Raw genomic sequence first — 15,758 nt, 5'->3', positions numbered from 1 at the left:
GTTTTTGTCTCTCTTTTCCATCACTGTATTGTCAATGTCCGTTCTAAATAGAACACCCAGTATCATAACACATTGGCCTACTCCTAGTTCACATTTGCCAGTGATGCTACTTTCTATTTCTGTTGTCCAGATGAGTCTATCTATCCACCTATCCACCCTGGAGGGAGTTTTCCAAAACATCCATTTTCAGAGACCTAAAACCGTGTAATCGTGCACTATTCAACCATTTAGTAGCACAAAGAGGGAACATATTTTCATCTTATATGGAGCTGCATCAATACTACAAGTGCACCGTATAGAGCACTCGTCCTTGTAAACTTACAGCAACATTTTTTTTCAACTTTAAATCAAAACACCACACTCACAAAATTTGCTAACCACAACAGCATCATCATTTCTAGCATATTCTTGCTTCTGCTCTCGAAGCTCTTTGTATATCTTAAAAGTGTTTTGCTAAACACTATCATCCGTTTCTGGCTCGCTGTTGTGACTGAGCTCATGTCAGTGTATCATCACTGTATCTACAGCCCACTTTCACTTTTGAACTAAATTTTTACGGCTATTATAACTACTACTTTGACTGTCAGTGTTCACACATACTGCTGACAGGTCACAGAAAACATTGCTGAGTGAGGACGCTGTTGCCATCACTTGTGTGCTTTCTGAAAACTGCACGAAGGTCTGAAAGACCCGACCCTCCACAATAATTAAGACAAACAAGATATTCATTGTTTTGTTTTTTTTGTTTTAATAGAGATCATTCTCTCTCAATCCATTGTAAAATAGCAATTAAAAACTTTTTTTAAATTCAGATATTTACATATAAACAAGAGGCTGTGCAAAATTTACAAGATATTGGCAAGAAAGCATATAATTGTCTTATTTCTCATATATCTTTATATATGAAAGATACGACAAACATGCTTAATTAGAAGTTGTCAACTGATAAATCTACAAATAGCAAACCTAATTATGTACAGTAATAAAACTTGCAGATAAACATTCTTTCATAAAATGATAAAAGGTATAAAGATCAAAATCAGTATGTGCACTAAAAATATAAAAAGTTATAAAGTGGGTATGTTCATCTGATCGACTGCTTTTAGAAAACTGATCTGTCAAAGTGCCGTCCTCGCTGCATCTCACGCCCATGTTTACTCAACATGACCTCTATCATTCATAAATATATAAAAATGTGGAATATGTTTTATTCTCTTAAATGACTGCAAGCAATAACATTGTTGGGATTCAGTTCGATAAACTCCATTGTTTTTAAATTCACATTATAGCACATGGGGCTACAGACCCTGGATACTTTACATTATTAACAACCACATTGTTTCCAAATTATACCAAACTAGTTTGGGATTTTTTTTTAAAAAAGTCCAGTTAACTGAGCACTCCTTTCCTTACACTCTGCAGATACAAAGGGCTCATTCTAAGGTTACAAAAACACAATGATTATTATTTTCACGTTTTACACTAGTAAAAACATTATTATGAAAATTGTGTTCAATGTCTGCTAATAGAGGCTCCTAAATCCTACACACTGGACCTTTAAGTAACATCAGGCAGCCACTCTGGTACACAAAGCAAAGGCTATAATGTTCTCCAGAAGGCGATCAATCGCAGTAAACGTCCTGCCAAAAAGATATTTTTCAGAAAGTACTTCTGTCAACGTCTGTAGCTCTTCGGGTGACATTAATGAAAGGCTGGAAAATGACTTGAAACCTTTGCTTTTTGGTGATATTATTAAAGTCAAACACAAAGCCAAATCCACAATATTGTTTTCATGTTTTAAGTGTTTCAGTATACTTAAAAAAATCTGCAGACTTTTTAAACCAGTACGTGACAAACAACAACATCATTGTTGAGGAAATTAATAAACACTGCTGATCGCTTGGGAGGTGGGGAAAAAAAGTCAAAGATTGTTGTGCTTCAGAAATTATCAAAAAGAATGTAAAGTCTACGTAGTCTGTATATTTCATGTGCTATAACGTGAATAAAAAGTGGAAATACGCTTTAAACCACCGTGTCCGAAAACTCTCACAGTGGTGAGAGTTCAAATATTAAACTCATGACATACAAATAACCTTTTTTTGTTTTCAATCAACCAAGACAAACAGAGGAAGTGTGTAACAAAACAATAAAAAGCACACATACTACAAACCTGGAGAGAACTGTTGGATAAATGAAGTTACTGAAGTTGATCAACACATTCTAATCCATATGGCTTCATTTGGTAAGAAGGCAACTCAGCAGATGACAAGACTAGTGATTAGTCTCTGTAAAACAATCCATAGGCATTAAAACGGTGATAAAATATAGTATAAATGTAATAGATTTAAATCTCTGTAAGGAACTTAAATAAACAGAGTGTTTATGTCGACATGGTTAAGAAAATTAGCAATACTGCAGTTTTGTAAAATGTTGCTGTTGCACCTGAACGTCGCACATTAATCTAAAAACCACTTCACAGAGAGTCGCTGCTACAAAACGGATGCCAGTGAAATGACCCTGACAAGGTTATCAGATCGGAAGTGTTCAGTTCATTAAAAAGACGTTTTTTTTGCAGCATGAGGCAGTGCATGACTGAAGTGTGGTTGGGAGTTCCAATATTTGCTCCACCTCCTCGCTGAAAATACAAAAAGGCCTGTGCTTTAAGAGGCTCTTAAAAGCTGACGTCCTTTCAGTGTTCCAGATAATTCTCTCCCCCACAGTATGACGTCTCATCATTCTGCAGTGGGTGATCAAAGAAAGTACCGACAGAAAGGGTCTGAAATGACGGTCAACTCTGCTTCCTGAATGCCACTGTCATTTTATAATGCGGGTGCTATTTAAGGAATCCTTTATACAGCAGTTGTGAGTGACTGGTCCCCCTTTCATTCTCCAGACAGAAGAGCAAGTCCCTGAGGTTGACTCTGGTGATGCGCTGTCGCATAAACTGTCTGGAGCCTGCTCCACTGGAGCCTCCAGGCTGGGAGGGGCCTGACCCTGAGCCCTGGAGTGGAAAACGGAGCAAACACATGAAACACATTTAGTCTTTTATTGGCTCTGCAAATTTGACATAATTCACAATAAGCTCAACCCTTCTATGGCAAATGGTTCTGTATTTCTCACCTCTGCACTGGCACCCCTCACAGGAGAGTCCATTTTCCGTTTTTTCCTCGGGCCGATTGCTGCCAACGCAGTCAGGTTGGCTTCTCTCTGTCTGATCTGAGCCAGCTCCTGCTGCTGCATCTGGAATACAAGCAGTAAAACACAGATTAGTCCAACAGCAAAAACTCATCATCAGGCTCACACAGAATCTGTGCCCGCAGAATTCCGGCGACAACGCCACAGATTTTCCGCAGATTTTAAACTAATGAGGATAATGCTCCAAAAACTCAGAACATTAACACATTTTAATATTTGGTTTCAGTTTTAAAGTTAGTGGTGCATTGGTACAATGTGTCAAGGGATCGGGCAAATCAACTTTCTGATGCAGATATTATAACTTAAGAATGATGCAGCCCTATTTGTAACTGGGGAGTCTTCTGGGGCCCACCCAAACTTTAAATCACAACACACAAGAGGATGAAGTATTTCCCCAAAACATTTTCTATTTCATAAACAGAACAATTCTATGTGAAAACAGGCCTAAGGAAATGCAGCGCAAACTCATAATCCATCTGCATACACGAAACAATTTGTACACTTGCAGCAGTAAAAATCCCTGTCATTGACATTATATAAGATCCATTCCATCTGTCCTACAGTCTGTTTTATCACTTCTTACTAACTATTTTAAATCTAAATATCTAATCATATCATAATCATTTTACAGTAAGTTCAAACCTAATGACAAAGTTGAAAATTAAAAACTTTAGATGTCCTCTTGTGGCCCACCTACAGCACCACGGAGGAGTGTTGTTCTGGTAAGTGTGTCGCCACTTGTCGGACTGCCTGAGGAGACAGATGGTGCTGGAGCATCTAAAGTCCCTCATGTTGGTGATGAAATCAAATATCAAATTCATAGGTTCTACTAAAATCTACTAAGCATTTATTTTAGTTTGCTTAAGGCAATTATAGGTTGTTTTAATGTATTACGTTTGCTTATTTTTGCTCGGTGCAATATGTGAAGAAATACGAATTTTGATGTCATGTCAAAGACTTGATTTTGTTAAAGAGATATCTACTGAAGTAAGCATGCTAACCAGTTAGCCCTGACCAGTCTTTTCTCGCAATACCACTTGTCGCTCCCAGTCCGAACCGCTGGCTGCACGGCTAACTGAGCTAACGACAGCTAGAGTTAGCAGCAGTGGGCAGTTACTCTGATGATACGCTGCCCCCATTCAAGATGTGGCCAATTCTTACATATTGTACCTTTAAAGGAATATTATCTATCACATTACAAGAACAAAAATCCGGATTACCGCTAAAAACTGTAAAAAGAAATCTGCACAATCCGCCTGGGCCTGCTCATCATGCTGCCTCACAATGAATGAAATCACACAGGCACTTACTGTAGCATACACTTACCTCCTTGGCCTTCTGTTTAAGTCTGAGCTGCTCAGGGTCTTCTTGCCTTGACCTAGACTGCAATAAGGTAGAGGACATTTTAATATTTCAAGATGGATATGTTCAATTTATTCAACAGTTTTATTCATTCAGTCACTCAGTTAGCAGACCTGTTCTCTCCTGGCAGTTAGCAGAAGAAATGTATACAAATGGCACTTGCCCAAGATCACTCACTCGCTTTGTCAGTGCAATTAAGTGTGAGGGTTTCTTCCTGTCAGTGATAGCGTGTGTCCTTGTTTATATAATGTTACCTTGGCAGCCTTCAAGAGAATCTCTCTCTCCTGCTCTTCCTTCCTCTGCTTTTCCATCTGATCCAGCTGCTCGAAGAATTTAAGCTGAGCTCGCACATCGCCGACCTGCTCGTACCGCTCATCCTCCTGAAGGATGAAGGACAGAAGGGAATTAAACAGAAGGAATTAAACAGAGTAAATGTGAATGTGTCTCACCAGCTCTCAAATTACTGGACATAATTATCACCTTTAAGTTTATGTTCTTCTGCTGTGCCACTTGTGAAACTTTTTCCAGCAGGTTTTGTAGTCGCTGCTGCGTAGCATGGGAAATGTAGTTGATCACGTCTGTGCCCAACTCGCTGACGCCAAACTTCTTACCTGTCACAGCGGTGAGCGTGTGGATAAGGATTTAGACAGTGAGTGAAACCGCGTCGACGCGCTGTACATTTTCTCTCGAGTTAACTCACCGATCTCCAGTGCTCTCCGGGTGAGTGACGGGGTGGAAAGGAAGGTCTCATCCTTACAGGAACGGGTGACCGTGCCGACAAGCTCAGAGTTGGTTGCTAAGATACGGGCGCTTTCCTCTGACAGGTTCACTCCTGCCATAGAGGCCACATCGTTGATATCATCATCATCCCTGGATGGAATAAAAAAAAAAATTTAAATGATTAAAACTGAGGTCTCTTTTTCACATTTATGCGAAATGATCTCAACTGTTTCATTTAGCTGGGTTAGTCTTCATCAGGCACCCTGATTACTTAATCTGATCATACAATCACATGATATTATAATAAGTTAAAAGAATCACATTTGTCACAATGCATCGTTAAGTAGCTTCTTCCTCACATTTCCGTTCATGGAACAACAAAACGTCCACAACAACAATCAACTTAGGGAAGGAATTTAAATGGACGTTTTCATTGAGATAAATTTCAAAGTTTCTTTTGTGAGGCAGCTATGGAACAGCAACTTTATCACCAGCTACATGATACACAAGGCAGAACAGAAATCCATGGGCCCTTCAATCATATTACTATTTTATGCTCACAAATTCGCTTCACATCATAAACCAGTCTATTAGTTACACTTGTACAGTCTAATGCAATCCAATAAAATAGCCCTGTAATAAATCCTGTCAGTCGCTGTCTGCAAGCTGAATTGCCCCAAGGTGACATTAAAGCTTCACTTGATCTTTGTAAATGCAGAAAATTGTTTATGGTGACACTGTGTCAGAAAAGGTGTAACTACCATGATATATTACCCATGACCAGTTATGCTTATGGGGTCATTAATTCAGATAATTACTGTATTAATTAGCAAATGCGTCCATGTCAACCAATTCATCATTGAGCAACACAAGGGTGGTTAAATATCAACAGAACCAGGACAATAAACTGAAAGAGACACTTTAAATACACTGTTTCTAAACAACATCTGACCATGATGACTTTATCATATCACAGCATAATAACCTCCATTACAAGGAAATTAGTCTTTCCACATCATGAAAATTTAAGAGGCGATCTCCACCAAAACATAACATTATCATCCGTTATGCAGTGTTAACAAAAATAAATCAACGCACGCAAACGTCTGAGAGCAGGATGACATAATGCCCTGTGTATGCTGTATGCAGAGATAATTAGTTTGCCATCACATAAGATAAAGGCAAGCAGCAAATCTTCACAATTTACAGGCAGAGGGTAGTTGATGATGTAGTTGTTACTAAAATAATTAAATGATTATCAAAATACTTCCCCACAAATTTTCTGTCAACTGATTAATCAATGAATCCTTCCAGCTTTAACATGAATGCAACTCTTTAGAGACAAACCTAGAAGAAGAAACAGCTCTTAAACATACGCACTTGAAATGTTGCAGTGTTTAGTTCTCCTTTTTTGTATTCATATATATATATATATATATATATATATATATATATATGTATATGTATATGTATATATATATATAATATATATATATATATATAATATATATATATATATATATATATATATATATATATATATATTATATATATATATATATATAATATAATATATATATATATGTATATGTATGTATGTATGTATGTGTGTGTAGATTTTTAATAGTGAAAGTTACATTTCTTCTGTTTACATAATTTTTATGCTTTTTATTTTTTGCTGTTTTTTTGTTTTATTTCCAACTTGCAATGTAAATATATGTCTCCCATGCCAATAAAGCTACTTTGAATTGAATTGAAAAATGGAGAGAAAAGTGAGTTGGCATGTCTTTACTAACTGTTGACATCAACTATAATAACTGGAAAATTGGAAATTGAATACTGACAGTTTGAAGACCAGTGTTTAAGAGACACTAATGATATTTATCTGAATGTGTCACAAACCTGAAGGTTCCTCCTCCTGCTTCCTTCAGCTTGTTCTTCTGAGCAGCAGTAAGAGCGGCCTGACCGACTACTTGTACTCCTTTGGCCCCTGAAACCAACGTCTGCTTCACTGCTGGAATTAACAGACACACAGAGACAGACAGAAAATTCAGATTTTTGCAACCATCTGAGAAACATATAGTTTGTTATTGTACAGTTTAAAACATGCACTGTGATGTAAATCTAAGTTCTTTGACACCTTTGTATAAGCTTAATATCCTGCAATTACAGTCAGTATCCACAAGGTGGTAGCACTTCCACAGTGTCCAACAGTGAATTAGTGAAAGACCAAATACAGCAGAAGGGACAAATGTATTTTGGTGTTTTTCAGTGACTTTTTTTCCCCAATGCATTTGTTCAGCATCTGATTCTTTGGAAGATGCCCATTGTTTACGGTATGATGTCCCAAAAAAAGACAATAATGACATTCAGGGCATTACTACTGATTTAATAATCCTATTGACAAACAATTAACCGCATATTCAGTTCAGAAATAAAAGAGGGAATAATGTAAGTTGAAGACACACCTGTCTGTAGCTGTTTGACAACCTGCGGTTGGCCCACAATAATGCGGCTATGAGATTGTCCTCTCAGTGTTACCATGGGAGACTGAGCCAGGGTCACTTGTGGCCTTGCTATTGTCCCCTGTTGCTGGGGCACTATCTGTGCATATTCAGAGACCAAGAATGAGAAACAGGAACTAAAAGCACAGACAAGAACAGAAGAATAAACTCTTACATGCAAGGTTTCCACACTTTTATGTGCATGCCAATGTCTGAACTGAGACACGGATAATTATTCCCACTATCAGCAAAATTACCAGTCCGGGTTTAGAGTGAGGTGACTGAGTGAGGCTGATAACTGTGGTTTTGGTTGCGGCAGTGCTGGTAGCCGTAGTGGCGGCGGTGGAGAGGGGGGGTCGTAGCACCACTGCGGTGAGGGGTGTGGAGGCTGCTGCTGCTGCTGGAGTGCTGGGCTGAGGAAGCAGGCTCTGCTGGATGAAGGCCTCTGAGTCTGGGGTCATCTGACGCAGCGCTGGGAGACTTCTCTGTAGGCAGACAAGAGTGAACATGCGTTCAGTTCAGTCCACAGAGGATAGATTTGGTTACTGTAATTTAAAAGAGCTGCACACATACTGAACTGAAAACAAAAAGAAGCATAAAGAATTTAGTTTGTTTTTTGTGCTTTATTTTCACATTTTTTTATTTCCATCTATCTAACATCCCACTGAGAAAACAGTGCTATTTGTAAAGATGATTACTTAACAGCATTCCCTACTGAAAATCAACAAATAAGACACTGATGATTATGTTTCTAGATTGACTTTAATTATGGTTAAATTGATTTAATTATGTGGTTATTAAAAAAGTTTTTAAAAAAGCCCTCATGGAGCTCATGCAGACCCAAAAAAAAAGCCTGATAACAACTGTCCTCTCACATCGTTGCACATGAAAGTCCCTGTAATTTCACTACACTCTAGCAGCACTGTCTTTACCTGAATTTAATATGTACTCAATGATTACACTTTTTTTTCAAATTTGTGGCAGTTGTTTTGCAATTGGTAACACGTATTTCTCAAAAAACTGAGTTCACTTTTTCAAAACTCTTCACGCAGTCATCAAAACAGACACCTGTGGATCACTTTTTATTGTTTTTGACACAAAGTACATTTAATGACGACTTTTAAAATTCATGCACCGTTTTCTCACTCAAACAAAACCACCAACCAACCAAATCCCTGTCAATATACATTCTGCTTTCAAACTGTATGTTTAGATACTCTTGTTACAACTGTTCAATTTACCTTCAAACCTAACACAACACAAAATTACTGTAAACAACACAGAACTACATTTAACCTATTATTTCTATTGGAATGCTTCTGCTTAAACCATCTGTCGGTTGCAACTCTTGGAAGGATGACAACTTATCTGTTGCACTCCCAGAATGTTTTGACAAGGGCGTGGAGAGAGAATTGTTGGAAACAGGATTTCTAAGAAACCGTTGGTTGACGGTGGCAGGAAAAAGTCCTGAGGATATCACCATCTGTGTGCACAATGACACTAATGTTTGTACACTTATTTTGTGGAGCACAAAGTGCCTTTTTGTCAAGAGGAGTCAGAGGTAGCAAAATGCCGTACCGAACACCGCACTTTAAAAGAAGAGACTCCCTTTTCCTCTCTTTTTACCTTTTTATGCCCACTAGTGCTTCGTAAGGGTAAAGTAATAAAAGTTCAAAAGTAAAAGTTAATACCAAAGCTGCTGTCAAAGGTCAATTCCTCAGTCGTAACTGTTTAAATTAGTCCTGGTTCTGCAGCAGTTCCAGCGCCAAACCACAGTTATACCAGTATGTGTGTAAATGTGTTTGCTAGATGCAGCTGACTTTCAGATCATTAAAAGTCAATGCACCAGTGTTTACGAGAAATGATGTCATTTTACAGGAACTATTATCAATTATTTGGTCTTATGATTCGATCTTGTGAAAAGGAAATCTTAACTCTCTGGGGATGTACACGCACTGCACTGAATCTCTGACATTAATGTGGTAAAATGATGTGGTTAAGAGGGCTAAAAGTCTGCGAGAGGATTACAGTAAACCTGAACTATTACTATTAAATCAATTTAACAGTAACCATAAAGTAAACTATAGTTATTATCAAAAACATGTACCGTTGCTGAGTAATGCAAACCCTGCTGTGGAGCAGAATTGTAAAGCCAACAAGCTCTGAGTTGACGCAGCCTGTAACATATAGCATCATAAATTTTATTTGCATAATGTGCTAGTGTGTCACTGATCTCACCTTCAGGAAAGGCACAAGGTATGGCTGCGGTGAGGAGTGGAGCTCCTGGTATAACCTACTGGTGAAATCTTCAGGCTCTATCTTGGCTTCCTGTTGTACAATAAACACAAAGGATGGACCAGAACAAAATAAACTATTCAACCAATGTTTATTCAGGGAAAATTGACTGAGCATTAAACTCAGCAGTGCCCTGAATTCACATTCATACAGGCTGGGAGGATACAGATATGGTAACAAACCATTGGTAATAACAATAAAGAAATGATCAAGCCCAATAAAGAGCAAACAGTTCAATAAAAGCAGTAACTAGCAAAGCACGTCTGGCATAATGATATACAACAATAAAAGCAGTAAAATGATAAAGAAGAAAGACGATAATAAAGTTAAATAACAACAAATAAGTACATATCAAACGGGAGTGGGGAGGATATATAAACCAAGTGATAAAAAAAACAACGATGAAACATAGAATATAAAATAAAAACAACAAATAATAGACATGTCTCTGAATTAACCAAAGCAGCAACATAAATATAAGTCAAGAAAAAAGCTTGAAGAAAAGACAAGAAAGGTAAAGATGAAGATGAGGGCAGAGAGATCAAGTTTTAACACAGAGATGAGAAACTTACCAGCAGGTTCTTGACCAGCTCCTTGACATTGGCAGTAGTCTCAGAGGACTGTTTTCCACTGGATGCCAGCTTGATCAATGTCGACAGAAAGTTTCTACACTTCTTCACATTTTCCAGCGTCTCCTACAAGCACATACAGACAAATACAGGATTTTTTTTCTTCGATCAGATGTACAGTGTGAAATGTGAATCAGAAAAAAGCAATATAGTAAAATAAATATCTGTTAAGTTAGCTTTGAAAGATTATAAAGACAAAAGCTTTCAGCGTTAGTACTTCTCTCTTACAGCTGTGATAGCTGTTGGAGTGACAGGGGTCCCAGTGGCCCCGAGGGGCCCTACCCTCTGTGTAACTGCTGTGGCTGCAGATCCAGGCTGCACTGTGGCGGGCGTTGCTATCGGCTGTCCCGGGGTGGTGGCAGTTCCTCCCAGCATGATGGTGTTCTATATAAGTCAGTGAATGTACAGTCATGAGATGAGACTCAGGACAATGACAAGGTCAGAATAACAGCTTTGACATGTCTGGACCTCGGGCACACTCCATTCAACTTTCCAAAGACATGAACAATTTTTTCCACAAGCTTTATTTTTCCAGGAAAGAGCTGTGCTAGATATTGTATTTGTGCCATCACAGGACACTCACTGATATTTATACTATGTGTACAGTGTGAACTCTTGGGATCTTAACAATTGTCTTCTTCCAAAACATGATGTGCAAAACAGAAAAAGAAAACCTATTAATGAATTGTGTAAAATGTAGTAACCTTTAAAAGAAATGCCATGGCAACCTGCACAAAATCATAACTAACAAGACAGATTTACAGAACCTGGGAGGTTTTTCCAAAGTGAGCAAATAAACAGCACACCCAGAGAATACACAGAAATTAAAACAAATATGCAGACCTTGATACAAAAACCCTTCCTTTCATTGCACAGTTATTAGCAAAGCGAGATGACAACAGAAGCTATGAAACAGCTCCAGGGCCTGTTTTTATCAGGCATTTCAGTAGGAAATCAATCCTAACTGGTCCAAGAAAGATGCATTTATCCCTGCTGTAGTCAGGACTAAAAGCTTTATATTACCGTCTTATTCTAGGAAATTGCTTCTATATTCTCCAGGATTAAGGAGAGGCTGCAGAGCTGTTCCCAGCAGGTGGACAAATGTGCACAAATTCCACGATGAGTGGAAATATGAACAACAATTCATTTGAACTAACAACAAGCACCATTAAACAAATGGATCCGAACTTCCTGTGAATGATTTAGTTTGTTCCTGGGAAAATCAATTTTTTACACAATGACTGAAGCTTAATTTGTGGGGCTACATGTGGGTGCTTGGCGGACAGGAACACTAAGTGAAAAATGGACTTAAGGTAAAGGGGAAGAGCTTCGCCAATTGGATTTTGAGAAGGTCATCGAGGACGCACTTAATGTCTAGAGTGAAGTGGGCAAGAAAGAGTAGGAGGGCAATTATGATGTTGACGTCACCGATTTCACTGGCATCTCTGAATCACTGGAGGTGATCAGCTAGCTGTGCAATGATTTCAGAAGTGGCAGGTAAAAATTCTGAGTAGCAGGTAGAAATGATCTACCAGTCAGAGCTGCAATGACTTATGTTTGCAGCAAAATTTAAGCCAAAGGGATTGCTCTCACAGTATAACACGTGGCCAATCAACAGCTTGTTTCATACAGAGAAAAGGGTTTGCTTTAACTTGATCGTCAGCACAAAAACAAGATTTTGTGTAACGAACTTAGTCTTTTAAATCAAATGAACGACCCTGCACATGGAATTAAATACTCAAAAAGGATGTGTGGTGGGGTTACCTGCAGTACAGGAGGCCTCTGCAATGTGGTGGTGGCCGTCACAGTGGTCTGGACCGTGGACCCTTGTTTAATAATGGTGGTGGGAGTAACCGGACGAGCGAGTAGGGATGTGCCTGGAGCCTGCAGAGCAGCAGAGGATGTCAATATTCTTTCACTTATATTTCTTAATTTTTTTTCTTTTCAATTTCCTCACTCATCTAAAAGTTTGATGCAATACTACACACAAGTTAAATGAAATGAGTCCACTCTGAGATTGATTTTAACTGTTCAGTGACCATGCAGACAGTGTGCATGTGAAACCAGTCACTGAAATGTAACTAATTCAGGCTGCCTGATAAGATTTATCAGATCAACAAAAGTGTTTCTCTCTATAATTTGTCACAAGAAATTCATTTTGTTGGTTTTTCTCTTTTGATAGCAGTCCTGATACAAATTCAGGGTACTAGCCAATACTGAGTGTTCCTTCCACGAAAGTGCCTTTACTTTCCAGATTAAAATCTGCAAACCCACACTGAGGAACTATCATCAGCCACATCTGGCTAATACCCAATCTGCTAATACTGACCTTGTACATCAGATATGTGCGTCACTACCTAAAATTAATGAGTCACATTTTCTGTGATCATGTGTCCAGCAGTCCCGGTACCTGTAGAGAAGTGATCTGGACAGGTGGAGTGCTGGTGGGGGCTGCAGGTCGTGGTGTCATGGCGCTCTGGGACTGCGACTGAGCCTGCATCTGAGCCAAGGTCTGCTGGTGAATCATCAGCAGCTGCCCACTCTCACTGCGAACCAAGACCATGCCTGAAAGAAGCACAAGTCAAGGGGGGGGTTATGATGTCAAAAGGTCAGGCTTGTCCTGTCCTGATCGGTCTCATCAATATACTGTATGGAGTTTCTGACATGAGAGGGTGTTAATTACTCATCCATAGGTCTATTGAAGCTTGGATATATCTTCAGTTGGGAGGACTACTGTATGTTCAGACATTTCTAGCCAGTCAGCGACAGGTCAGACCAAAAAGAGAAAACATGGTGCCAAAAACATTTCAAACCACAAGACAACATGTAGTTAGATGTTTTAAGCAAACACAACACAGTACTACAACAACAAAGCTAAACTTTTTTCTTAAAGTTGATAATTTAATGAGGACCACTGTGCATGCCAAAGGCAAAAACTCTTTGGGCTGAGTTGTTTTGTTATACCTTATTGGCTCTCTCTTAATAGCTGCTGAGGGTAAAATTAAAATCCACAGCAAAACCTTGAATTAATAACTGAGGTCAGAGACAGTCAATCATCCTCACAGACACATGGGATAGATACACAGTAAATAGCTGTTAATGACAACAGTTTGTTATTGTGTCTGACAAGACAACATAATAAGAATCAACAGATTGCAACTGAAAGCTAGATTGATATAACTTCAGGGATAAATTGGCTGACTGCCCTCAGTCTTTTGGCTTTTAAACTGGTGTGCAGTTTTTTCCTCTAATCTGATGTTTGTGGCCCCAAAAGACGATCAATTCTGCCTCCTGTCTATTTACTACAATATGTCTGACACGTTGTCCTGCCTCTACACACAAGAGCAGCAAAGAAACGTGCACAAATGTAAATGCAAGTGCTTTTTATGTTTGATAGCAACAAGTTGAGAGGCAACACTTCACATCTAACTTGATAAAGCAAAGTTTCCACATGCTGTAAACTTGGAGTGAGTTACCTGGAGGCAGCTGGATGTTTTGGACGTTTTGTTGAGGCTGGGCGAGTCGAGGGGCCAAAACCTGTGGAGCAATAGCTCGTATTCCACCAGGAGGAGTGGCAGCGATTGTTGACGGCACTGAAGTCCTCAAGCTTTGCAAAACAGTCGGACTCCTCATGGTCGCGGTTGTCCCTGTTGCAACAGTTGAAGCCACAACGTGTCCCCCAGTCTGAATTATAGTTTTCGTGGTGTCGAATTTGTTGACAGCCGTCGCGCTGCTGACGCTGACGGCTGGCGACGTTAAAACTGTGGTCGGGTTGTCTCCACTTTGCGAGGTGATGGTGAGAGTTTGCATAGGTGGCCTCACAAGTGTGACTGTAGGGACGCTTTTCACAGAGGACTGAGACGAGATCACAGCATTCTGCACACTTGTCGAGGAAGTTCGTATAATAGTGCTGGCTGCTGAGGACAAGACCGCCGCGCTTCCTTTGCTCACGGACACAGGTCCGTTGTTGACAAGCGCGACAGCGGGCTGGGAGTTGTGGCCGCTGCTGTCAGCAGACGCGCCTCCGGGGATATGACAGTTCACCACCACGGTACTTCCATTCAAAGTTTGAACAGCAGTCGTCCCAGCTTTCGCAACACCAGATGTTGCATCTGACACTACCGTAACGACTCCGCTAGCTATCCCCGGCTTGGACTGACTCTGAGCGGCTGTCACACTCTGTCCCGCCGCCGACGATGTGGTCCCGGCTGCTCCATCCATGCCTGAACCGTGGGACCCCGTACTGTTAATGACACCTCCTTGCGCTCCTGTCCCTACAGCAGCGGAAACACATGAAAACAGGGGGGTGTCGAGCAAGTCTCCGATTCGCATTAGTTTCGGGACACACACAAGTGAAGCCAAGTTAGCTTACTATCAGTTGAACAACGTGACCAAAATTAGCTAATGTTAGCTAACCGGAGTGGGCAGCTATCTTACCTGCTTTAGCAAGCTCTTGTTGTGAAAGTCCCATTTTGCTGCCCTGAACATTGGAATTACTACCTTTAGCTGGGTTGCCGACGTAATTTGCTGCAGACTGGACCCTGACTGCTGCGTTGACGCGACCTGATCCTGATAGCTCACACTCCAGAGACCCGACTAGATCACTAACTACTTTTTCGTCCACCTCTGTGTTGAAGAAAACATCATCCAGCAAATCGGAGCCCGCCGCCATCTTTGCTCAGCTACGCTCGCTCGTGAGACGCATGCGCCGATTGGATGCGCCCTCGGTGACGCGGCCTCTCCGGGCGCTGTGATTGGCTCCTCGAAGAAAATAAAGGTTGGAGCAAATGGTTGTGAGCTGCAGTGTGGAGTGACAGCGCTGTCTGGCACTTCCACGGGAAAACAACGATACCACTCGCAGAGCCGCTCCTGGTGGGACTTTATCTCACTGAGGAGACTCTCTGAGAGAGTGTCTGTGTCGTATAACAGACCTTTGCAGAGTTATGCACAGTACCGAAGCATTTTGTATCCATTAGATTGTATCGTAGACGACTCAAAATGGCTGCGTTGTTGCTATTTTTTTTTTCCAGAGGAACCGCAGCAGCTGCCTCAG

At 40.1% G+C, this 15,758-nt stretch overlaps 1 protein-coding gene across 2 annotated transcripts; it reads right to left on the bottom strand.

Annotated features, from left to right (window-relative positions):
• Positions 1 to 724: 724 nt before the first annotated feature.
• Positions 725 to 15,377, bottom strand: LOC140999845 (transcription initiation factor TFIID subunit 4-like). 2 transcript variants are annotated; one of them, XM_073470391.1, is made up of 16 exons: positions 15,143 to 15,377; positions 14,182 to 14,979; positions 13,116 to 13,270; positions 12,470 to 12,589; positions 10,934 to 11,089; positions 10,649 to 10,771; positions 10,020 to 10,109; positions 8,039 to 8,266; positions 7,746 to 7,881; positions 7,180 to 7,291; positions 5,258 to 5,427; positions 5,038 to 5,168; positions 4,812 to 4,937; positions 4,522 to 4,578; positions 3,121 to 3,240; positions 725 to 3,001 (listed from the first exon to the last, which is right to left on the bottom strand). In XM_073470391.1, the coding sequence occupies exons 1-16, from the start codon at positions 15,375 to 15,377 to the stop codon at positions 2,834 to 2,836; spliced, it is 2,925 nt and encodes a 974-aa protein (XP_073326492.1). In that variant the 3' UTR covers positions 725 to 2,833. The 2 variants fall into 2 exon arrangements, with proteins under 2 accessions (XP_073326492.1, XP_073326493.1); XM_073470392.1 differs by having other exon boundaries at positions 7,180 to 7,288.
• Between the last annotated feature and the right edge of the window lie 381 nt (positions 15,378 to 15,758).

Source organism: Pagrus major, chromosome 7, assembly GCF_040436345.1.
Source record: "Pagrus major chromosome 7, Pma_NU_1.0".
Lineage (NCBI taxonomy): Eukaryota > Metazoa > Chordata > Actinopteri > Spariformes > Sparidae > Pagrus > Pagrus major.
The sequence above is the reverse complement of the archived record's forward strand: the minus strand, read 5'-3'. Positions and strand labels throughout refer to the sequence as shown.